General features: G+C 48.3%; 1 protein-coding gene across 4 annotated transcripts in view; it reads right to left on the bottom strand.

Annotated features, from left to right (window-relative positions):
- Positions 1-24,718, bottom strand: part of WDR25 (WD repeat domain 25) — a 144,620-nt gene that overhangs the window by 42,600 nt on the left and 77,302 nt on the right. For 3 of the 4 annotated variants that reach the window (XM_069559774.1, XM_069559775.1, XM_069559777.1), the window contains exons 3-4: positions 14,311-14,458; positions 491-621 (exon numbers count right to left, since the gene is read on the bottom strand). In XM_069559774.1, the coding sequence (XP_069415875.1) occupies positions 491-621; positions 14,311-14,458 (279 nt within the window). Of the gene's footprint in view, positions 1-490; positions 622-14,310; positions 14,459-15,369; positions 15,453-24,718 lie in introns of those variants that run through there. The other variant, XM_069559776.1, reaches the window with a different exon arrangement.

Below are 24,718 nucleotides of genomic sequence, written 5' to 3'. Positions count from 1 at the left end.
GGACTAGCCTTTAAGCCCCGAAGGCAACACAGTCTCCTCTGTGAAGCCGTCTTTGCCCTGAGCTGAAAGCTCACCCTCTCTGAATGCCGGCCCCGCCCCAAGCCCCCTCCCCTCACGCACACACATACACACACACGTGCACACACAAAGAGCACTCCTCCGCACCACTGATCTGTATCCACATATTACTCCCTTGAGTAATCCAAGACTGATTCACTTTCTAACATCCGGAAGCATCTGCACACAGTAGGCACTCCACAAATATTTTTAGCAACATGCTTGCAGAGAACTGCACCTACGAAGCTTTAATATCTAATGACTCAAGACTGTTCTTTCAAAACATCTAAAAATTATGCTTTGCACTGATTACATATTAAGTGGTAATTATTCCATCTCGAGGGTCCTATATATAGATGCTGACCCGCCCCCAATCATTCAAATTGTCAAGGAAGCTCTCCTGGAAAGGCTAAGTGAGGAAGGTGGGTGTTACCTTGCTGGTCCTTATGTCCCAAGCTTTCATTTCAGAGCTGAAGCCGCCACATACAAAAACACTGTGGTCTCTCGGATGGAACTTCAAGGTAGTGATCCTAAAGTCACTTTGGCCGCTGAATAGCTGGGTTCCTACAACACACAAAACGAAGAGAGTCAGAAAATACTCAGATCACAAACTAAATATCTTAAAACTAAGACGCCACCTGGTACAGAGCCACAGAACGCAGCCGCCTGGGCACAGGCGGCCAGTGGAGAATTTCCGGAAACACAGCCTGTGTAGCATCCGCCCCCACTCTCAGGCCACCTGAGAGCCTCTACAAGCTCAACCCCACCGCACCCCCACCGCAGGGATGAGCAGCATGCCTGAATCCACCAACACCACCTTTTAGGTGTGCAGTAAACCCATGCACATCAACCCAGTTAAAGCACATGTCAACCCTAAACCCACTTCGCAGCTTGAAGAAACCAAGGCTCAGGAAGACTGAATCACAGCTCCAAAGCAACACAATTAATACCATAGATTACTCATCTGGAGGTGTAAAAACCAAGAGCAGGATGAGCCAAAGTGATTCTTCTTAGGATCAGCACCTTACAACCACACCCTTACGGCTTGCAATAGGATGCGGTGGGTGGGGTTTGCAGTAGAGTGTGGCAGGTGGGGTGCCATCAGACCCTTAGTGATCAATGAGAGTGTGACATCACAGTGACTCAGGACACAGGTTGGAGGAAAGGGGTGTGGACCACCTTTTCTATCTGCCATGATACTGCGATCAAGCACTCCCAGCCATAGTGCAAATGTCTGCCTGTATGCATGTAACTCTGCTGTGGAAAATATCTTCTTTATCACCGAGATTGCTCAGAGAGAGGTAAGCCATAAAGAAAGTGAAAGTGAAGTCGCTCAGTCGTGTCCGACTCTTTGCGACCCCATGGACTGTAGCCTACCAGGCTTCTCCGTCCATGGGATTCTCCAGGCAAGAATACTAGAGTGGGTTACCATTTCCTTCTCCAGGGGGTCTTCCCGACCCAGGGACTGAACCCGGGTCTCTCACATTGGAGGCAGACGCTTTAACCTCTGAGCCAACAGGAAAACCCAAAAAATGCCAGAATTGTCGATCATTTAGAACAGGTTAGACGTGGGGCACGTGGGGAACGGAACTTCTGCGCTGAGCCAAGGTATGTTGGCCTCCAAAGCCAGCGTGCCTTCCTCTGCACAGTGCCAGAGCCCAAGAGGGGCATCCTTGACAGCCTTTGGCCCTCGGAAACCCTCCCCTGGACTGAGGTGGTGGGCAGTTTGGGACCTAAGAAGCTGGATGCCAGTGCCCTGCCAAGATCTCAAGCAGAGTCTCCTCGCACAGGAACCCAGGTGTGTGCTGGGCCCACGGATTTAGAAAGCACTTACGGAAGGCCGCCTGGCTTTGCGTTCAGGACCATACCTAATTAAATGCTCCACCAGCTCACCAGGTGAGGAGATAAAAGTCATCAACTGGTGCTCATGACAGTTACAGCAGAATTCTTGATAAAGCCAATTTGCCTAGGTCATTGGTCTCCAAACTTGTCTGACAGCACAGGAGATACCCTTAGGCATATGATGCCAACATGGGTATATTTATTTAATGAATAAGTGACACAGTGTGCTACTGTACCAATGTATTATGAATATAAAAACAATTACCAAAAAATAAAAGATGATTTTGAGACAAGGATAAAAGGACAAAATAACCCATATTTTAAAACACACTTTAATATGCCATTTACTAAGAGTACCAACAAACCTCTTGGAAATTATTAAACCAAATGAGTTGCGATATTTTTAGTAAGAGCAGCAGGACTATCCTTACTTCCATTTTTGTAATGTAGGGACCTTTCATTGACTCAGGGACTTGACAGCAGCTCAGTTACAGCCTCAGTTTAGATACCAAAGTCTGCCAGAGCCCCAAAAGCCTCCTTCCAGAGATTCGAGGAACCAGAATGGAAGACACTTACTGCTAGAAACGGGAGAGACATTTCCCACTTTCTTCTACCACTGATGAACATTTTGCTAATGAAGCTCCATTTCCCCTAATGCCAAATAATGGCCCCTGCAACTAATCTTTAACAACCCAATTCACAATCCACTGAAATTTTCATTTACAGGATTCTAGAGCAGATTAGAAAAACACTGTTCCTGGGTTAAGAGTGCAAAAATCGAAGTTTTTAATAGGGGATACATTCACATCATTTGGGGCAACAAAAATTACAGAATAATACAAATGATTAAAAACATCTGTTTTCAAAATGTCCTCTCCATGGTACAAATTTTTTGGAAAGAGGCTACTCTCTTGTTCTTTGTTAAAGTATCACCTTTACCTTGATGGATGATTAAGCATGTTGATTTTTCTTTTTTTCCCTGAATATCTTCTAAGGGCCTAGAGTTGGCAGTCATTTGTCATCAGAGGAAATTCTGGAAACACTTGACTTTTTGCAAATGCAGACTCTATGCCTCCTTAAGCTCAGTAAGCCCTTCCACTATTTTGCTACAAAATGCAACGCACAAAGATTTCCGTGGTCGCCGTGTGTCACCATGACATGCTGTCAAGGGCTGGCCAGTTGGGATCGCACTGCTGATTATGGTGAAGGGACCATAAACAGCAGCCTCGCTGTCCAACCCGAGGAGACCAGTCAAGGCAAATACGGTTCTCTGCCTGGTGCCACGCTGAAAAGCCATTTACAACTGGGACTGTAAATAGCACTGTGGCAAGAAAGACAATGCTGGGAACTTGTTCTTGACTCACAGGAATATTAAAGAAGGACGGACGTGAACAAAGATGGGAAGACGTGATTCGCCCAAGGAAATGCGTTGTTCGAGGCATAGTAAGATAACTTCTTAAATTTCACTGATATTGCTGTCTTAATACTGCTTTTCTAATAAATAGCTCCCCTGCGAAGCGTCAGGAAGATGAACAGACTTGTAGTGTTCTGGGTGCCGTGCCCCTTTCATTAGCTCAAAAGACAAGCAACTCTCTCAAGTTAACCAAAAAAATTGCTTCCCGGGGAATGAATCTCTTTGGAAACCTATTACTTCTTGTTCTTCCTCTTTCTTTTGCTTTCCCAAAACCTGTCTGGAACCCAAACTCTTCCTCGCCTTTCTGCTACAGTTGAAACCAAGTCAGAAAACCGAGGTCAGAAGCCAAGTGTGGGACTTCCCTGATGGTCCAGGGACAAAGACACAGGGCACAGCCCCAGGGCAGGCGGCCCAGGTTCGACCCCACATTCTGCAAACCGAGAGTCTGCATGCCACAAGTCAAGATCCCGCGTGCCGCCATGAAGACTGAAAGATCCCACATGCCGCAACCAAGAGCCCGCGCAGCCAAGTACACAAATTAAAAAGATGAAAGAAAGAAGCCCAGCATTTAGGAGCCCAGTTAGCAGGCTCCCTTCCCAGGAAGGATGGAGCAGAGGCTACCAGCCTGTGCACCCCAGGGACGGTCTTTGTGCCTGCAGCACTGGCCTCAGGAGCCTCGCTCCAGCCAAGGGGCTGGGGGAATCCCATGGGGACTCGGGGAAGGCAATCATCACGTTCCCTTGTCGGAAAAGGAGCCTACAGGTGCCGCTGCAGCCCCCACAACGCGAGAAGGCCCCAGCAGGCCACAAGTCTTCTCTTCAGACAGAAACAACTGCGCCTAATGCCGACTTCTTGCCCATTTGCAATTCACTGCCAACCCTTAGGTCCAAAAGGAAAAACAAACTATCTGCCTGGAGGAAGAAAAAATCCCCACTGTTCCTTGGACCATATCATATAACCATATGCTTATTTCAGGAAAGGCAGTGAATTAGCCATGTTCTTTTAAAAAGTGTAGTGATACAGTCTTGCCAGCAATGGGGCGGCAGGGGTGGGGGTGGGGAGGGGGGCAGGGAGAGGAGAGGAAAAGTGAAAGTCAAGCTGCTACAAGATAATGACTGAACATTTTTGCTGGGGAAAAAAAAATTGTATTTGACTATGTTATTCCTCTTCCATTCCCTAAAGAGACTGAGACAGAATCTATGTCTTTTAAGAACTAAAATTTTCCAGTTAGAAGACAAGCCATAATTTATATCTTTTTTCCCTACTTTAACTTGTAATAACTCGGCCTCTGCTGTATTTTCTTTGTTAAAAGGGACCAAAACTAAAAAATGTTTCCATTTTTCAATAAGCTTCAGTTCAGTTCATCTCATTCACTCAGTCGTGTCCGACTCTTTGCAACCCCATGGACAGCAGCACTCCAGGCCTCCCTGTCCATCATCAACTCCCGGAGTTCACTCAAACTCATATCCATCGAGTTGGTCATCCAGCCATCTCATCCTCTGTTGTCCCCTTCTCCTCCTGCCCCCAATCCCTCCCAGCATCAGGGTCTTTTCCAGTGAGTCAACTCTTCGCATGAGGTGGCCAAAGTACTGGAGTTTCAGCTTTAGCATCATTCCTTCCAAAGAAATCCCAGGGCTGATCTCCTTCAGAATGGACTGGTTGGATCTCCTTGCAGTCCAAGGGACCCTCAAGAGTCTTCTCCAACACCACAGTTCAAAAGCATCAATTCTTCGGCACTCAGCCTTCTTCACAGTCCAACTCTCACATCCATACATGACTACTGGAAAAACCATAGCCTTGACTAGACGGACCTTTGTTGACAAAGTAAAGTCTCTGCTTTTCAATATGCTATCTAGGTTGGTCATAACTTTCCTTCCAAGGAGTAAGCGTCTTTTAATTTCATGACTGCAATCACCATCTGCAGTGATTTTGGAGCCCCCAAAAATAAAGTCTGACACTTTTTCTACTGTTTCCCCATCTATTTCCCATGAAGTGATGGGACCAGATGCCATGATCTTCGTTTTCTGAATGTTGAGCTTTAAGCCAACTTTTTCACTCTCCTCTTTCACTTTCATCAAGAGGCTTTTGAGTTCCTCTTCACTTTCTGCCATAAGGGTAGTATCATCTGCATAGCTGAGGTTATTGCTATTTCTCCTGCCCATCTTGATTCCAGCTTGTGCTTCTTCCAGCCCAGCATTTCTCATGGTGTACTCTGTACATAAGTTAAATAAGCAGGGTGACAATATACAGCCTTAATGTACTCCTTTTCCTATTTGGAACCAGTCTGTTGTTCCATGTCCAGTTCTAACTGTTGCTTCCTGACCTGCATATAGGTTTCTCAGGAGGCAGGTCAGGTGGTCTGGTATTCCCATCTCTTTCAGAATTTTCCACAGTTTATTGCGATCCACACAGTCAAAGGCTTTGGCATAGTCAATAAACCAGAAAGAGATGTTTTTCTGGAACTCTCTTGCTTTTAACATGATCCAGCGGATGTTGGCAATTTGATCTCTGGTTCCTCTGCCTTTTCTAAAACCAGCTTGGACATCTGGAAGTTCATGGTTCACGTACTGCTGAAGCCTGGCTTGGAGAATTTTGAGCATTACTTTACTAGCATGTGAGATGAGTGCAATTGTGTGGTAGTTTGAGCATTCTTTGGCATTGCCTTTCTTTAGGATTGGAATGAAAACTGACCTTTTCTAGTCTGGTGGCCACTGCTGAGTTTTCCAAATTTGCTGGCATATTGAGTGCAGCACTTTCACAGCTTACAGATCCCTAATTTTCAAGAGACACAACCTAAGGAGGTCTGGGGAGAGGCTGTAACTCAGTCAGGACCCCAGCAACCTGTGCAAAGCAAGAGGTGATACTGAGGAGGGGTTGAGGGTCACACAGACCTGGGTCTCATCCCAGCTCTATCACTTTCAGGAGAGCAACCCTGGGCAGGCCCCTTCTCCATGGGATCGCGTGCCCTCAAACACACACGTCTGTTGGGAGGGCAGTAAGCAGAGTGGTATGGAGAGGATTCTAGAAGGCCCAGCAGACAGCAAACAACAAAGGGAAACTCTTACTGTTTGAAGACAACTAAGCCTCAAATTATTGAATTCATCCTTAGCTAAACTGAAAGCTAAAACCAAGGGATATGAGTTTTCAACAGCAGGAGACTTGAGAGATTACTGACTTAAGTTTTTGTTCTGAGGCTATGAGAATACGATGCCCCGGGCTGGCCTTTACATTTTCTTAAAGAGATATGGATAAGGCTGGCAAATATTTATCAGACACTGTCTTGAAGGTGAGAGCCATGACGGAAGCAGAGGTCCTGGCCTGCCACATGTGCTCCTGCACTGAAACTTCTCAGAAATGGAGCGGCATAGTTATCAGATCCCCTCCCGGGGCCATGAGACTCTTAGCACGACGCTTGGTTGTGTACAACCTCTAACCGTGAGACACATCTGACTTGTTTACATGTACGTTATGGAAAATTCCACTACTTCACTGTATGCTGCTTATAAGAAACTGAGTTTTAAAATATTTAATCCACTAACACTGACGTTATTGATCTTGTTCTAATGAACTCGACCAGTATAAGCACTGTTCAGACCCTCTTGGAGTTGGGAAAAATCACTTCTTTTCCTCCGTGAATCGATAATGATACAAATAAACTATAAATCGCCGTTAAAGCAAAAACATGTTGAAAACAGAACGCAGAAATGCAATCTGTTCTCTCGACACTCCTGTTGCCGCCAGCGCGCCGTCACCAATATTGCTGTGACGAGGCAGCTGGTAACGCTGGCCGGGGTCCTCCTCAGGGAGCCCCCATCCCCCTTTCTCAGAGAGAGACACTGAGCTCCCCGAGGTGACCACCCGCGCGGCTGGCCAACACTATCTGTCCACCCAAAAGCCTACCATGTGGGGCCCTTTCGGCATGAGGGCTCCAGGGCCCTGAGGGGCCTCTCCAGCCCCTCAGTAGGTCTGCACCCCAGCCCAGGTCCTGGCACGTAACAACTCAGGTGAAACCCAAGCCTGGGTCCCCAAGAGACTGCAGGGAAATTCAGGCCCTCTTCTCAGGGGAGGGGGCCCCTGCCTGGGGCGTGCATGGGTCCCACTACAACTCTGAGAGGACCTGTTTCACAGCAGGGTGCACTGAGGACAGAGAGGGGACATCACACAAACCGGTCACGCTGGGACAGAGGCTGGACCCAAGCGACCCCGGGGCCCAGCCAGCTGCACCCCGCCTCACCCGCCCACGGGCACGCCATGACCTTTCCTTCTGGGCTCTGCGTGCACATCGCGGGCTGGGGAGCAGGCCACGGAGACGTTGACAAGGGATTGGCTGCGGCTACCGGCTGCGGGTGATGGAGCTCGTGTTCCCAGGCAGGCGGCATATGACTCATTCCACTAAAATCAATATCGTTACACTCATCCTCTGGGAAGTATTCAGCCAGCTGTAAATTTAACCATCCTGACTCAAAGTTAACGAGAGCAGGAGCTTGCTAACTTTCAGATCAAACTCCGCAGATCAGAAACAAGGGCTGCCTTGGGCAAGCCGAGCTGAGTCCTGGGGAGGGGTCCAAGCCACAGTCAGACAGGCCCACATCTGCACACTCTCCACAGATAAGCTGGAGGCCCCTGGATCAGCTGGCAATCCTCTTGGATCTGTGGGCTCCCGGTACAAGGAATCAGGATAACAGATCTGACCTTCAGAGGCTGTTCTGAGAATTAGAGAGAATGCAGGTAAGACAGAGAGCCCCAGACAAACGATAGGCCTGTAGACAGTAGCTGCAGCAGCAGTCGTCGTAGTAACAGAAGAAATGGCAGTAGTTGTAGAACTTTCTCTTACATCAAGCTTGGCCACTGCGTTTAATTAACTGGACAGGGCTGCATTTTCCAAACTTAAAAAAAAAAAATAGTTCTCCACTTGCAGAAAGAAAGGGTCCATCCCAAAGGTATAACTCGAGTTGGTTTTCTGGGACTCGGAGTCACTGCCGGGACATGAACAAGCCATGACCGTGTTTGTGCTCCGGGGTCAATCAATGGAGGTCATCCTACCTGCAAAGGAAGCCAATCTGCAGGGCAACTGCAATTAGACGCCCACAGAGATAAAGCCACCACTGCTGTGCAATAACGGCAATGAATGAAATAGCACCGTTGATTAAAAGCCACCTTTGATTTATCCAGAGGGCTGGCATGAGCTTAACTAGCGGATGACAAGATGAACGTCTGTGGAGGCGGGGAGGGGCCTCAGAGGCACATTCCAAGTGTGAGATACGGGGCTGGCGGGGGCCTGCTCAAGCTTGGCAGCATCCGATTTCGTATATGTCCACAGTTAGGGTCGGCTTCTCACCCCAAAGCTGTGTGGAAAGAAGGGGAGAAATTAAGGTTGGGACTGGAGAGATACTCCTGCTAGCAGAAGAGAAGAGCGTGGGCGGGAATGGGGACAGGTGCCTGGATCGGGGGGGCACAGCCTCCATGTCCGGGTCTAGGGCCAGAAGAGTGATGACGCGAATGTGCCCGCACCCTCGGGAGCGCCGCATCCATGCCCACTGGCAGAGGCCGTCCTGCTCTCCACAGGCACGGGGTGATCGCTTAACCAGGGCCCTCTGAGATGCTCTAGAAAACAGTCAAGGTGCTGAAAACCCGGGGACAGACACACCCAGGCCCCTCGGGGCAGCGCCGCTCTGCAGGCTGTGGCCCCACAGGGAGCCTCCCCTTGGGCCCCTGCTCCAGAGCTGAGCGAGCCCCTGACACTCTCCTCGGGTCTTTTAATTTGGAGGCTTCTCACCCCTTCCTCTGCAAGTGTTCTAAAATCATCAGGGCAAACACTCCTGCTGGAATGCTGGCTGTCGATAGCCAGAGAAGCATCATGCAGCCAGTCACTTCATCAGAGGGATGAGTCCGGATCCGTCTGGGCGCGGCTCCTGCCCAGAGGCCCGCACCCCCCCACCCACCCCCACCCCGAGTTATCCTCCACTCGGCAGGTGGGGAGCCGGCTGCCCGGGAGAGGGCCAAGCAGGCTCTCCTGGACTCAGTTTACACAAACTGTTGGCCCGCAGCCCAGAAACAGACGTGGTGAGAGCACCCACTCCTGCCCTTCAACCGCCAAAGCCTCTGCCAGTCTCATGGGTTGGAGCTGAACCCCAGTTCTGTCACTGCAGGTCACCAAACACACCAGGCCTCGGTGTCTGAGTCAATGAAATGGGGATAAAAATATCTCACTGACTGGCTAGTGTGGAGACTAAATACATAATAAGCAGAGGGCCTACTATCCACTTATTCATTTCAGCTTGATACAGGCCAAACAGGGTGCCGGAAACCAGGGCTAGAGGGCCCATGGCCTGGTCCACCATGAGCGCCTGGCCACTTTGCCATTCCCTTCTTCCATGTTTCTGCAATGGAGGCCCCAATCATGATGCAAAAACAAGGGAGGCACCAGAAGACACTTTCTAGAAAACAAGAGCAATGATTATTGGTGGGGCCAGTTCCGGGGCCACTTGGGCCCACAAACTCATGCCAGGGGACACAGCCCAGAGCAGGAAAAGCCAGGGAGGGGCTGGGGACAGCAAGGCTGTGGGTGGTGGGGTCTGAGCAAAGAGGACACCCACCCCAAAGAAAGGGCAAGTACCAACCCATGACAAGCAGAAAGTTGCTACCCCCCACCAGGCCATCCTGTCACAGAGAAGGAAAAGATGGAGGAGCAGCTAGGAGACCCTGAAAGGTGGTCTTCCCGCCCATCTGCCCCCCAGACTCACACGTGGGATCAAGGGCCACGCTAGGGAGCCGGCTCGGGGCCTCTTGGGAGGCTCTCAGAACTGAGCCACCAAAGCTGCCCCGTTCAAAGAAATCACCCAGCAGCTGGGTCCGGATGCTCAGAGGAACAAGGCCGTCATTTGCCACCTTCTGTCAGGCCTTGTAGGGCAGGGATGCAGCGGGGCAGGAGCTGCTTTGCTGAGTGGCCTCCATGCAGCAGGCACTCTGTACACGTGATCTCAGCTATGCCCCTCGACAAGCCTACCCACTGGGCACTGTTACCCAGTTCACAGATGCAGAAAGAGAGCTCAAGGACCCTCCCCCAAGGACACCCAGCTTGCACCCCACCCAAGTTCCTTCGGTCCCACCGTACTGCCTCCAGTATCCAGGAGCCAGGACCAGGTAGCACTGCCCGGGTGCCCCAGACGAGCTGGTCACACATCGGGAGAGCTGACCGGGCACAGGAAGGAGAATAAGGGATCCCGACCACCCAGTGCCCTGGGGCTCCAGGGAAAGGACCACCTCCTTTGCAGCCAACAAATGCATGCCAAGTCTGAGGCCTCACTAGCCAGGCTGGGGGCTGGAATCTACAAGAAACCAGCACTACTTGGAACTGAACAAGCACAAGCTTGCCGGGGGGTTCCGAGGAGACAGGCTGACTTGCTATGCTGGACACTGGCTCATAAAGAGGGAGACGCTTGCGCCCTGGCGGAGTCGACCGGCGCTCCCCGAGACCACCTCAGCCGAATGCATCAGAGACGTTTTGTTATGAAGATTACAGACTGAAACGAGAGCACCAAAAATAATTAATCTGTGAGCAGATTTTATTTAAGTGTTGATTCATGGTTGTTCTATAAGCCAACAGCCCGTCAGAACTATAAATTAACAAGATAAAATGTGGCTGGCCCTCCATATTTCAGGCCGGGTATTGACGTTTCCGAATCCACAGATTTTTAACTGTATTGATTGAGGACACCAGGATAAATGGCCTTGGCGCCAAATTCCCATTAGCGACAATGGGCACCGAGTGACTAATTCCCAGAGCGCGGCGGTGAGAACGCCCTGTGTTGCCTTCTCCTGGCAGGGAGTTCTAATTAGATTGAAATGAAAAAGCCAAATCACCAAGGGCGGAAAGAGGCAGATCAAGTGAAAAGGAAGATCAGACTTGGTGGCGAGAAAGGACAAGAGAAGTCAAATGAGGTTGCGAGCCACGGGGACTGCAGGCTGAGAACATCCCCACACGCGCTAGGCCAGGGCACGTGGAGCCCCCAGCCCACCCCGCGGCCCCTGTGAACCCAGCCCTGCCCAACAAGCGCCAGCCTCAGCTCGGCCTCGTCCACACATCTGCTGAGCAGCTGCTCGAGCCGGCCTTGGCTGGGTGACGGAGACCCAGGGACCACCAGGACAGGCGCCCCCCTTCTCAGGGAGCTCCCACACTAAGCTGGGGGGGTCGGACCCAGAAACCCAACAACCCCTCAACAGGAAAGGCCCCGCCCAGGAGCTAGAGGGCTTCCCCAAGGGTAAGGGCAAACCCCTGGCCCCTACCTGCCCCCCTCAAAGCACAGAGCACGTGCATGCTGCTCACCAACGCAGCCCCAGCACCAGGGCCTGCATACAGCTGGTGCTCAATAAGTAACAGCTAAATGAATGAGAGGGGGCCTTCAAGAGGCGAATCAAGTGGTGAGCCCATTCCCAGCAGAGGGGTGCAAAGTGCCCCCTCACCACCCAGGGTGGACAGCAAGGCCCGGGGCCGGGCCAGACCTCCCTCGTCCCACCCCGCAGCTGGGGAGCAGACCACGTTCCCTCCAGCATGGTCCGGCACAGACCGGGTGGGGCGGGCATATTCCCCTACTGCGGCTCCCACCGCACCATGGGTCACACCCACCGCCAGGGAGACCTGCCATGACTCCCTCCTGCTCCAAGCTCAGCAACGGCCCCCAACCACCACCTGCTGTGGCAGCCCCTAACTCGGCAGGCGGGAGGCCTTCCGGAAGGCCTGAACACGTCTGAACCCCCGACACTCGCTCACACCCACACTCACACCCAGAGACCGTGGCAGGGCCTGTTTAACATCTGTTGACTAAGGAGACAGATCGTGACAAAGGGCCACTAGGAATTCACTAATGTCGTCAAACCAACTTACATTTGATTAACCCGCCAGCATCACCTGTGTGTGAAACTCATCCCATCTCCACTCGGGCAGGCGACGCAGGCACCCGTGGGTGCTCAGTGATGCTGGTCTGGGGAGCAGTATGTGGGGAAGGAATGCCCCATGGTCTAGGAAGCGTGTGGGGCTGGAGCTCCCATTCTTGCACCCCCAGACTCACCTCCCCCAGCTCCCTGCACCCCACACTGCCACACACATCACATGGTTCATGCTCCCATGATGGATCCATCCTCGTTCCATCTGCTGAGACTCCACTTCCCTCCTTCTCCTCACCAGCTCCCCTCCATCCTGCTTCTCTGTCTCCCCTATTCCTGTATCAGCTTGGGCCCCACTTCTTCAAGGAAGCCTTCCTTGATCTTCCAGGCTACATCATCTCAGCCCTTCACTGTTCTCTGGGACTCTCTGCACGTCTGTCTTCCCCAGCAGATGGGAGCTTCTCCAGGGTGGATCCTGGGGCTTGTTCACCTCTGTGTCTCCAATACCAAGCATGGCTTCCTGGATCCACGGGCAACACAGTGTAGCAGTCAGGCCACCAGCCTCAGAGCCTGGTAGACCAGTGATCATCCTGGCTCGGCCACTGTCTGGCTGTGCCTCTGGGCTGCGTGACAAAGGGGACTCTGGAGGAGCCAGTCTCAAGGAGTAAGTGGGGCCTTACCCCAAATGGAAGGCTACAGCAGACCCTGAACACAGCAGGTACTTGGCGACAGTACCTCCTGCTGTCGTTGACTCAATGGTCACCATCACCCAGCGGTACCAAACCCCTGGAGCCGCAGCTCCCTCTCGGCCCGGACGGGCTCCCAGGAAGGTCACAGTCTGAGGACCGCACACACCCAGCATGGTGGAATGGGCATGGAGTCTGCAGTGGCACAGGTGTGGCTCCAAACCCCACCTTCCAGGCAGCCTGGAGGGCCCGAGCCAGTCCCTCGCCCCTCCGAGCCTCAGTTTCATCACCTGGGAAATGGGGAGAATGGTGGCTGGCAGGATCGATGTGTCAGAAGCAAAGCCTGAAACACTGCACCCACCGCCCTCACAGCTGTCAGGCTGCTCAGCACCCCTACCGACTGATGGCCACCAGGGCTCAGTCACAGGCGCTGCAAGGCACCCACAAGGCCACCCTGCACGACCCAGCAGGAGACAAGGACACTCGGGGTGAGGAACAGCCCCGCTGCATCTGAGCCTCAGGGCAGAGTGAGGGCCCAAGCTCTGGGGGTGCTCACCCCCGTTTGCTGGGCTCTGGGAGAGGCCCGGGCCCCCAGCACCTCCCCAGCTGAGCCAGGCAGGCAGGGGCATCCCGGGGACCAGTGTGAACCCAGGCCTCCCCTCCTGGCCTTAGCGGCAGTACCCAGCAGAAAGTGAGCCAGGAGGAAGGCAGGGAGGCACCAAGGGCAGCCAGCCTGGGGTCAGGGGGAGAGGCTCCATCCTCACCAGACAACCACGGCCAGGCCCGTGGCGCTTCCAGTGCCTGCCGCCCAGGAAAGCTGGGGAGTGGAAAAGTTCCCTCACTGACTTCTCTCTCCTTCTCGCCTTGCTTGTCAAGCACCCCCTAAGGACCCAGCCAGCACGAATCCATCTCACCCAGAGGCCTGCGCGGGGCGGGCGGGCATGAAAGCAGAACTCGTTTGCAGACTTCCCTTATGAGCTGGAATCGTTCCTTACAGCCTTTCAACGGTAATGAATTGACAGGAATTCTAAACTGATTCCAACCAAAGGACACTATGATAAAGCTGAATCTATTTCAGTACAAATTGCATGTCAGAAGTTGATTAAAAAGCCACCTCTTTATCCAGCCCCACAGCTTGAGGCCGAGACAACCTTGGGGCTCTGCCCTCCGGGCGAGTTGGCCAAGGCCTACCATGAACCTCTCTGTGGAGAGGCTCCATTTCAGCCAAATGGCCTGGAAACACACTCACCAAGCTGCGTCTCCCCTGATCCCAGGTGCCCCAGCCCTGAAAATGTCTGCAGCTTGTGGCCGCAGGATTCTGCCCCTGCGCCCCAAGCTGGCCAGGAGAAGCCTCCCCAGAGAGAACGATGGCTCAGCTGCCAGCTCAGAGAAGGAGGCGCCTCAGGGGAAGGATACAGAGAAACATACCTGTCTCGAGGTCTGTGAGGTGCAGGGCGAAGTCAAAACCGCCGCTGAGGATGCGCTGGCCACAGGGGGACCACCGGGCGGCCCGCACTGCCTCGCTGTGCAGGGAGTAGGTCTGCAAACAGCTCCCTGAGTCCACGGCGTTCCACACCTATGAGGCAAACAGAGATACATGTCATGAACGGGACCCTGACCTCAGGGGCTCAGCTGGGCCCCCCTGCACGGGGAAGACGCTCCCACAGTGGAACCAGACTCCCAATATTTGACCATCCAAACAGTATCTAGATGTGAAATTCTCTTGGTGGAAATATAATAAGGCCTTGGAACTGGCAAGTCACGAGGGAGCCGTTCCCAAAATTTTTTCTGGGGTTAACGGAGCCCACAAGGAAACAGCCTGTCCTGTGCCCTGCCATGCACCTGCCCAGCCCCTCTCACCTGCTTCATACCTGCTCGCCACCAAAAAGTTCCAGCCCAGTCTTGCCTGTACCTGTGACATCTGTCCTCTGAGATAGGACTTTATGAGCCCTGCAGTGGACCGACAGCAGGCCAGGCCATCTGCATGCGTCCCTCTTTAAGACTAAAATTCAAACTAGAGCCTGACACACCGGTGCCTGCAATCAGGCCAGCAGCAGACACCTGCCCGAGGGGCACGCTGTCCTTTTTTCTGGGAGAGAAGGTACCATCCCTCACTGGCCCCCTGCTCTCCGTGGAGAGTGATGCTCATGGCAGAAAGGCCTGTGTACACTTAATGACCTCTGAAATGTGTTTTTAAGCCCTCAAGTACAGAACTGAACATTCCGAGAGCAGGGACCATTCGGGCGTGAAAGAGCTGCATTTGGCTTCCCACCAGCTCTTGCAGCAAACTCCGCCAACCACCACGAGCCCCCAGGGAAAGGCTAGCAAGCAAGGAGCCTGAGCAGGCTAGCCGCAGGCCTGACACAGGGAGGCGCTCAATAGTACAAGTATCCCCCTCTCTGGTGTCACCCCAGGAAGACGGGGACACTCTCACCGACCCTCCAAGCTGGGTCAGAGGCGTGAACACAAGAGCCGGAAGGCACCTACCGTGCCTCCCAGGTGACGCTGCGGCTCGCAGGCCATGTGGCCTGGCCGAGAAGCTTGGCTTCTCCTGGCCTCAGTCTCCATCTCCACGTGACGGGGGTAGGCAGGGCCCCAGCCCGGGCAGCAGTGGTGGGGAATGAGAGGGCGGGGCACGCTGCGGCCTGCCTGGCACCCAGCAGGAGCTGCGGTGCTGGAGGCTGTGTTTTCTTGAGGCGTGTAGAGTGTGTGGTTTTTAACAGCAGGATTCCCTGACCCTCTCTTGTTCCCTTAATAACAGTAAACCCAAAGCATGCCCACTCGCATCCACAAACTGGATGTGAGCAATACCCTCCCCTTTCAAGATGAGAAAACTCACCCTGGCACACTCTGAAGGTTCTCAAAATGCATAGGATCAGAGTTCTGAAAGCGTTATTTCCCAGGCATATGTAAATGTCTAAGATTAAAAAAACAAGAGGTCAACAGTGGCCTTCAAAGGATGTTGAGAGACCTCAGTTCCTTTCTTCCTTGTGAGGGGTCAACAGCTGGGGTTTCAGACTGAAAAGCAAAATCCAGCAGCATTTACATTTAGAAATATGAACAGAAATAACAGAGGAGGCAGCCAGAAGACTTCAAAGCGAAGTGGGAATTCATGGCGGAAAGGCAGAGCACAGGGAACTGCTGTTTTTTCAAAACTATGTACAAGTGTGACTTGAATAGAAAAAACGAAATTAATGAACTAGCTCTACAGGGCTATAATCCTGAATACATAAGACAATACACACTGCCGCATATATTCAGTACAACGTCATCTCAGCTTTAAAAGCACATAAAAACACCACCTCACAGCCACTAGAATGGCTTCTATTATTTAAAAAAAAAAAGAAAGAAAGGAGAAGAAGGTAAGTGTTGGCAAAGATGTGGACAAATCAGAACCTTTGTACATTGTTGATGGAAATGCAAAATGGTCTGGCCACGAGAGGGGAAAAAAGTATAGCGAAACCTCAAAAAATTAAACACAGAATTATAATATGAACCAGCAATTCCACTGGTGTATATATGCTCAAAAAAGTAAAACCACGGTCTCAAAGACATATGTGTACCCCAGTGTTCACAGCTGTTGATGGATGAGGCTGTGTTCCCTCCCTGTAGTTTGGCCTGAGGCCAAACTGTGGTAGGGGTAAGGGTGGTAATGGTGACCTCCTTCAAAAGGGCTTACACCAGAACTGTTGTATTCAGTGCCCCTGACCCCATGGCAGCCACTCAACCCACGCCTCCACCGGAGACTCACAGGCAAGTCTGGCTCAGCCTCTTGTGGGGCCACTGCTCCTTTCTCCTGGGTCCTGGTGCACACAAGGTTTTGTTTGTGCCCTCCAAGAGGCTGTTTCCCCAGTCCTGTGGACGTTCTGTAATCAAATCCCACTGGCCTTCAAAGTCAAATTCCCTGGGGATCCTCAGTCCCTTTGCCAGATCCCTACATTGGGAAATCTGTTGTAGGCCCTAGAACTTTCACAACAGTGACAAAAATCACTGCAGCTGGTGACTGCAGCCATGAAGTTAAAAGACGCTTGCTCCTTGGAAGAAAAGCTATGACCAACCTAGGCAGCACATTAAAAAGCAGAGACGTGACTTTACTGACAAGGGTACGTCTAGTCAAAGCTATGGTTTTTCCCGCAGTCATGTATGGATGTTAGAGTTGGACCATAAAGAAAATTGAGTGTCAAAGAATTGATGCTTTTGAACTGTGGTGTTGGAGAAGGCTCCTGAGAGTCTCTTGGACTGCAAGATAAAACCAGTCAATCCTAAAGGAGATCAGTCCTGAATATTCACTGGAAGGACTGATGCTGAAGCTGAAGCTACAATCTTTTGGCCACCTGATGTGAAGAACTGACTCATTTGAAAAGACCCTGATGCTGGGAAAGATTGAAGCCAGGAGGAGAAGGACACGACAGAAGATGAGAGGTTGGATGGCATCACCAACTCAATGGACATGATGAGTTTGAGAAGGCTCTGAGAGTTGGTAATGGACAGGGAGGCCTGGCGTGCTGCAGTCCATGGGGTTGTGCTGCAGTCCGTGGGGTCACAGAGAGCTGGACCCGACTGAGCAACTGAACTGAACTGGACTGAATGTCCATAGCTGCATTCATTATTCACAACAGTCAAAAGATGGAAGCAACCCAAGAGTCCACTGATGAATAAATGGATAAACAAAAGGTGATCTATATATATACATATATATCACATACATGTACACTTACACCGTGGAATATTACTATCTTAAGAAGAAATGAAATTCTGACACATCCCACCATATGGATAAACCCTGAAGACCTCACGCTGAGTGAAGGGAGCCAGTCACAAAAAGTATAATCTCACATACAAGAGGTTCCGAGAGCAGTCAAAGGCATGGTAGAAAGTAGGACAGTGGTTACCTGGGACTGCCGAGAGGGGAAAATGGGGACCATGTTAACGGGAACAGAGTTTCAATTTTGCAAGATGAGTTCTGCAGATGCACGGTGGTGATGGCTGTACAACAATGTGAATGTACTTAGATTTGTTGTTGTCTAGTCACTAAGTGCTGTCCAACTCTTTTGTGACCCCATGGACTGTATAGCCCAACAGGTTTCTCTGTCCACAGGATTTCCCAGGCAAGAATACTGGAGTGGGTAGCCATTTCTTCCTCCGGGGGAATCTTCCTGACCCAGGGATCAAACCTAGGTCCATTGGGAGTGCGGAGTCTTAGCCACTGGACCACCAGGGAAGCTACCTTAATGCCAATGAATCTACACTGAAAAATGGCTACATTGGTAAATCTTATGTGTATTTCATCATCATTTTAAAAACAAACAGGAGGGACTTCCCTGGTGGTCCAGAGGCTAAGACCCCACACTCCCAATGCAGAGGACCTAGGTTTGAGCCCCAGGCAGGGAATTAGATCCTATATGCCTCAACCTAGACCCAGCACAGCCAAATAAATAAATTAAATAGTATTTTTAAATATTTAAAATAAATAAAAACTCACATAAAGCAAAACTCTATCATGTTTATTTGCACACTTGGAATAAGACTATAAAAATATTCATGGAAGGCCTTTCCTGGTGGTCCAGTGGTTGAGATTCTGCATTTCCACTGCGGAGGGCACAGGTTGGATCCCTGCTCAGGGAGGAAGATCCCACAGGCCTCCCAACCAAAAAAAATAAATTCAAAAAGAAAATACACATGGAGAGACTGGTTGCTGCTAGAAATGGGGGGCAAGGGGCAGGGCTGGGGGAAGGGAGCTGTGAATACTACCCTGTATTTCCCCTAAAGAGAGGCAGAGAGAGGGTCAGAAAATGAATATGCTCTACAGCAAATGTGCCCAAATGCTCCCATCTATTAAATGCATTCATTTACTTATTCATTCAACAAACATCTCCTGAGTACCAGACGTTGGAGCAGGAGGGAGGGGAAGGAGGAGGAGGAGGGTGTAGATGGGAATCCCAATCAAAGAGAGAAGAGACTCTGAACTCTGTGATGCCAAGGCCAAATCAGCGACCAGAGAGGCCTGATTTCTTGGCCAGCGCCTCCTAAACCAGTCGTGGAAACACATTTCAGGAAATCCATCCGTCCCTAAACTGCCCAACAACCCCCCTCCCAAGTGAAAAATGCGTACTCGGCTCTCCTGGTTGATATATACACAGCGATAGCATCCGAATCAATGCAGACCAGTCAGCCGCTTCTCAAGGTACCCAGAGTGAAGGAGAGAAGAATCTTTGCTAATCGCTCTCCCTAATTGAATTTAATGTTCACTGTCAAGTTTTAAAGATTAATTCCCAAACACCGCAGCAGCCTGACATGTGTACCTTTCTTCAATTAAGTAATTAAGAGATCCCAATCTACCTCCGTGGAATTAAGGAGTTAAGGCTTCTGTCAAATGTGCTAAGATGACTTGATGTATTAACTGCAGACATTCTATGTGTCCAACGAAAGTCAGATTTAGAGAGAATATGACAAGTGAAATGTGCTGTAGCTTTCTCATCCCACATTTCCTGGGGTTTCCGTCTCCTGGTTCCTGAGATGTGGCCCCACCAGGAGCTCCCCCTAGTCTCTCGAAACCGATTGCTTCAGCCACAGGTCATGTTCTTTCGGTCTGTCTGCCTGCCTTTTGTTCTTTGTTATAAAACAAATACAATCTCCATTTTAAAATACCCAAATTCTACAAAAGTACTGAAAGGAAAACCCCGTAGGAATCAACAATAGGACTGCTGTTTCTCTGATGACATTGGAAATAGTTGTGTTCTGTGAAATTTAAAAAAAAAAAAAGAGAGAGAGAGAGAGAGAGAGAGAGGAAACACAAAGAAAAAAATAAGAATCTGCCATCCTCCCACCACCTGGAGACAACAGTTTCAGACTTCTGGGTGAATCTTCATTTGGCCTGGTCCTGCCAGCTCCTGCCTTGTGGCTCTTCCTGGTTTTCAGCCCCAGCTCCTGGCCTCCAGTCCATCCTTGACAGCCCTTGCTGCCCTCCAGGATATCATTTTAGAGACCACCATCAGGCTTGCACAGCTTAGCAAATTTCTGTGCAGTCAGTGACCAAGCCTTCACCATGCCATTTACTGGCAAAAGCTTTGGGAATCCTTCAGGGTAAGTGTGTTCAAGGGCTGGGATTGTGCTGAATCCACCGACTAATTTGGGGAGATGACTTAACAACACTGAGTCTTCTGATCCGTGAACAGGATATATGGCTCCTTTTATTTAATTTATCTTGCTGCTGTTTAGTCACTAAGTCATGTCTGACTCTTGCAACCCAGCGGACTATAGCCCACCAGGCTCCTTTGTCCATAGTATTCTCCAGGCAAAAATACTGGAGTGGGTTGCCATTTCCTTCTCCAGGGAATTCTCCCAACCCAGGAATCATCTAAGCAATGGTTTAGAGTTTTCTGATAAAAAAAAAATCTTAGACATCTTTTGTCAAATTTATCCCTATTAATTTCATGTTTGGATGACATTATACACGGTATTTGAAATTTTTTCATTTCAGGTTCTTTTCTTTTCTTTTTTTTTTTTTTTTGAAAGTTTATTTTATTTTATTTATTTTTTTGGGGGGTTAGTTTTTTTTTTTTTTTTAGTTTTTTATTTTTTACATTTTAAAATCTTTAATTCTTACATGCATTCCCAAACATGAACCCCCCTCCCACCCAGGTTCTTTTCTAATAGGCAGAAATACAATTAATTTTTGTATATTGACCTTGAATTCTGCAAACTTGCTAAACTATTAGCCCTAGAATCTTTTTCTGAACACTCAGTAGAATTTTCTACATGAACAATCATGTAGGTGAACAAAAATAATTTCACTTCTTCTTTTCCAATCTAGATATCATTTATTTCTTTTTCTTGCCTTATTGCACAGGCTATAATCTCCAGAACAATGCTGAATAGATGTGGCATGAGTGAACACCCCCGTCTTGTTCCTGACACTATGGGGAAAGCAATCACTCTTTATAGTTAAATAAGATGTTAGAGGTAGGGGTAGGAATGGGTGGGAGGTGGGAAGGAGATTCAAGAGGGAGGGGGACATATGTACACCTGTGGTTAACTCATGTTGATGTATGACAGAAATCCAGCCAATATCGTAAAGCAATCATCATTCAATTAAAAACAAATACAATAAAAAAAAGAAAACAACAAAAAAAGCTGCTAGAGGTGATGTTTTCATAAATGTGCCTTAACAGTTTGGAAAAATTATCTTCTATTTCTAGTTTGCTTAAAGTGAAGGAATGTATGTAGGATTGATTTGCTAAATTTTATTTAAAATTTTTATATCCATGTTCATGAGAGATAGTAGCCTATCACTTTCTTCTCTTGGTTTGGTACCAGGGTAGCCTCCTAGAACAAGCTGGAAAATGTTTCCTCTTCTTTTATTTCCTGGAAGAGTTTGAGTAGAATTATGTGTTAATTTTCTAGGGCTGCTGTAACAAAGTACCACAAACTGGGTGGTAGATAGATATGTACTGTCTCACAGTTCTGGAAGCCAAAAGCCTGAAATCAGGGCAGGACTGATTGCTCCCACAGGCAGTGAGGAAAAGATCTGTTCCAGACCTCTCTTCTTGACTTGCAGATGGCTGTCTTCATGTTCATACGCTGTTCTCCCTCTATGCCTGTCTCCGAATATTCCCCTTTAATGAAGACATAAGTCATACTGGGTTAGGGTCCATTCTGAAGATTTCATTTTAACTTGATTATCTGTATAAAAATCCTATCTTTCAATAATGACATATTCTGAGCCACTGGAGGGTTAAGACTTCAAAATACAAATTTTGAGAGAGACACAATTCAACTCACAACAAATTGCTACTACTTCTTCCTTAAATATTTGGCAAAATTCACTAGTGAAGTTTTGGGGCATAGAGTTTTCTTTATGGGAAGGGTTTTAAATAGGAATTCAATTTCTTTAATAGAGACAAGGCTTTGGGAGTTATCTAATTTTGTTGGTGAGCTTTAAGTGTCTGAGTCTCTTAAGGGGTTTATCCAGGTCATCTAAGTTGCAGAATTCCTTGCCAGAAAGTTGATCATAACATTACCTTTGTTCTTGTTGTTTAGTTGCTAACTCATGTCTAACTCTTGCAGCACCATGGACTATAGCCCACCAGGCTCCTCTGTCCGTGGGATTTCCCAGACAAGAATATTGGAGTGGGTTGCTATGTCCTTTCTCAGGGGATCTTCTTGACCCAGGGATCAAACCCATGCCTCCTGCATTGACAGGTGGATTCTTTACCACTGAGCCACCAGAGAAGCCCAACATTACCTTAGTACTCTCTTAATATCTTCAGAATTTGTAATTAAGTCACTTCTCTCATTCCTAATATTGGTAATTTGTATCTTTTTTATTCCTGATGAGTGGTTAAAGTTTTATCACTTTCATTGATTGCAAGGAATCAGTTTTTTTATTTCACTGACTTTACTATTTATCTGTGTTCTATCTGAATTATTTCTGCTCTATCTTTATCACCTTTCTTTTGCTTATTTTGGGTTGAATTTTCCTTTTCCGTATGTCTTAAAGTGGGAGCTAAGACCATTGATTTGAACTTTTCTTCTTTATTAATACAGGCATTAATGCTATAAATTACCATCTGAGAACTGCTCTGGCTACAGTCCACAAAATTTTATATGTTGGGTTTTCATTTGCATTTTCTAATATTCCTATCAGCTTCTCCCGGGACTCAGAGATTATTTACAAATGTGCTGTTTAGTTTCCAAATATTTGGAATATCTGTTATTGATTTTTAATTTAATCCTATTATCATTAGATAATATACTTTGAATAATTTCAACCCTTCTAAATTTACTGAGAGCCTTGTTTTGTGGCCTATAATATGGTCTATCTTGGTAAACATTCCATGTACACTTGAAAAGAATGTGTACTCTGCTGTTACATGGAGTATTCTATCAATGTCAATTCGGCCAAGTTGAGTGATAGTGTTGTTCAAGTTTTCTATACCTTTACTGATTTTCTGCCTACTTGATCTATTGATTATTGAGAAAAGGGTGTTGAAAGCTCCAACTATAATTGTGGATATGATTGACTCTTCAAGCATTTCTATCAGTTTTGCTTCATGAATTTTAAAACTCTTATTCAGTTCAGTTCAGTTCAGTCGCTCAGTCGTGTCCGACTCTGCGACCCCATGAATCGCAGCGTGCCAGGCCTCCCTGTCCATCGCCAACTCCCAGAGTTCACTCAGACTCACGTCCATCGAGTCCGTGATGCCATCCAGCCATCTCATCCCCTGTCGGCCCCTTCTCCTCCTGCCCCCAATCCCTCCCAGCATCAGAGTCTTTTCCAATGAGTCAACTCTTCACATGAGGTGGCCAAAGTACTGGAGTTTCAGCTTTAGCATCATTCCTTCCAAAGAAATCCCAGGGCTGATCGCCTTCAAAATGGACTGGTTGGATCTCCTTGCAGTCCAAGGGACTCTCAAGAGTCTTCTCCAACACCACAGTTCAAAAGCATCAATTCTTCGGCACTCAGCCTTCTTCACAGTCCAACTCTCACATCCATACATGACTACTGGAAAAACCATAGCCTTGACTAGACGGACCTTAGTCGGCAAAGTAATGTCTCTGCTTTTGAATATGCTATCTAGGTTGGTCATAACTTTCCTTCCAAGGAGTAAGCGTCTTTTAATTTCATGGCTGCAGTCACCATCTGCAGTGATTTTGGAGCCCCCAAATATAAAGTCTGACACTGTTTCCACTGTTTCCCCATCTATTTCCCATGAAGTGATGGGACTGGATGCCATGATCTCGTTTTCTGAATGTTGAGCTTTAAGCCAACTTTTTCACTCTCCTCTTTCACTTTCATCAAGAGGCTTTTTAGTTCCTCTTCACTTTCTGCCATAAGGCTGGTGTCATCTGCATATCTGAGGTTATTGATATTTCTCCTGGTAATCTTGACTCCAGCTTGTGTTTCTTCCAGTCCAGCATTTCTCATGATGTAGGTGTATACATATTTATGCCCCTAATGTTAAGCACCTCATGTAACTGAACCCTTTATCATTATAAGTTGAGATTCACTGAGGTTTTGGTTACATGGATTTCTAATTTTTCATCAGATTTGAAAAACTTTTAGCCATTACTTATTTAAATAATTTGTTCTGCTCTCCCTTCTTCTGAAGACTCTGATTTCATGTATATTGGGTAAGCATGAAGTTGTCTCACAGTTCACTGATGCTCTGCTTATTTTTCTCCCAAACTTTTTACTATCTGTGTTCCACTTTAGATAGTTTCTGGTTTTCAAATTTGCTAACCTCTTATTTTACAGTTAATGATTTGCAAATAATTACATCTAGTTTATTTTTCATCCAAAACACTTTTCACCTCTAGAGTTTGATTTGGATTTTTCTTCTATCTTCCTTTACATGCTCGAGCTTTTCTCTACTTCTTTGCATATATATGGGGCATATTTATAAAAGTCGGTGCCACATTCTTATTTACTATTTGCATCATCTGCGACATTTGTGGGTGTGTTTCTACTTTTCATTTTTCTTCTCATCATGGTTCAGATTTTTCTAATTCTTTCACATGCCTTGTAATCTTTGTTCAGAAGCAAGACACCATGAATTTTACTTTGGTGGATTTTTTTTTTTTCCTATAATACTCTTAAGGTTTGTTCTGGGACACAATTAGATTACTTGGAAAATGTTCACTTCTTGAACTATCTAATAGTCTCTAAGCTTTGATAGGAGAAACCACAGCAGCATTTATTTAGGGCTGTTTTACTTCACTCCTAAGGCAATACCCTTGTGAATTACAAGGATTTCCCACTCTGGCTTATAGGAATATGAAATATTCATGGTCCTGTGAGCTCTGGGGATTGTTCATCTTATTACTTTCAAGTGGC

This window comes from Ovis canadensis, chromosome 18 (assembly GCF_042477335.2).
Source record: "Ovis canadensis isolate MfBH-ARS-UI-01 breed Bighorn chromosome 18, ARS-UI_OviCan_v2, whole genome shotgun sequence".
Taxonomy (NCBI): domain Eukaryota; kingdom Metazoa; phylum Chordata; class Mammalia; order Artiodactyla; family Bovidae; genus Ovis; species Ovis canadensis.
The sequence above is the reverse complement of the archived record's forward strand: the minus strand, read 5'-3'. Positions and strand labels throughout refer to the sequence as shown.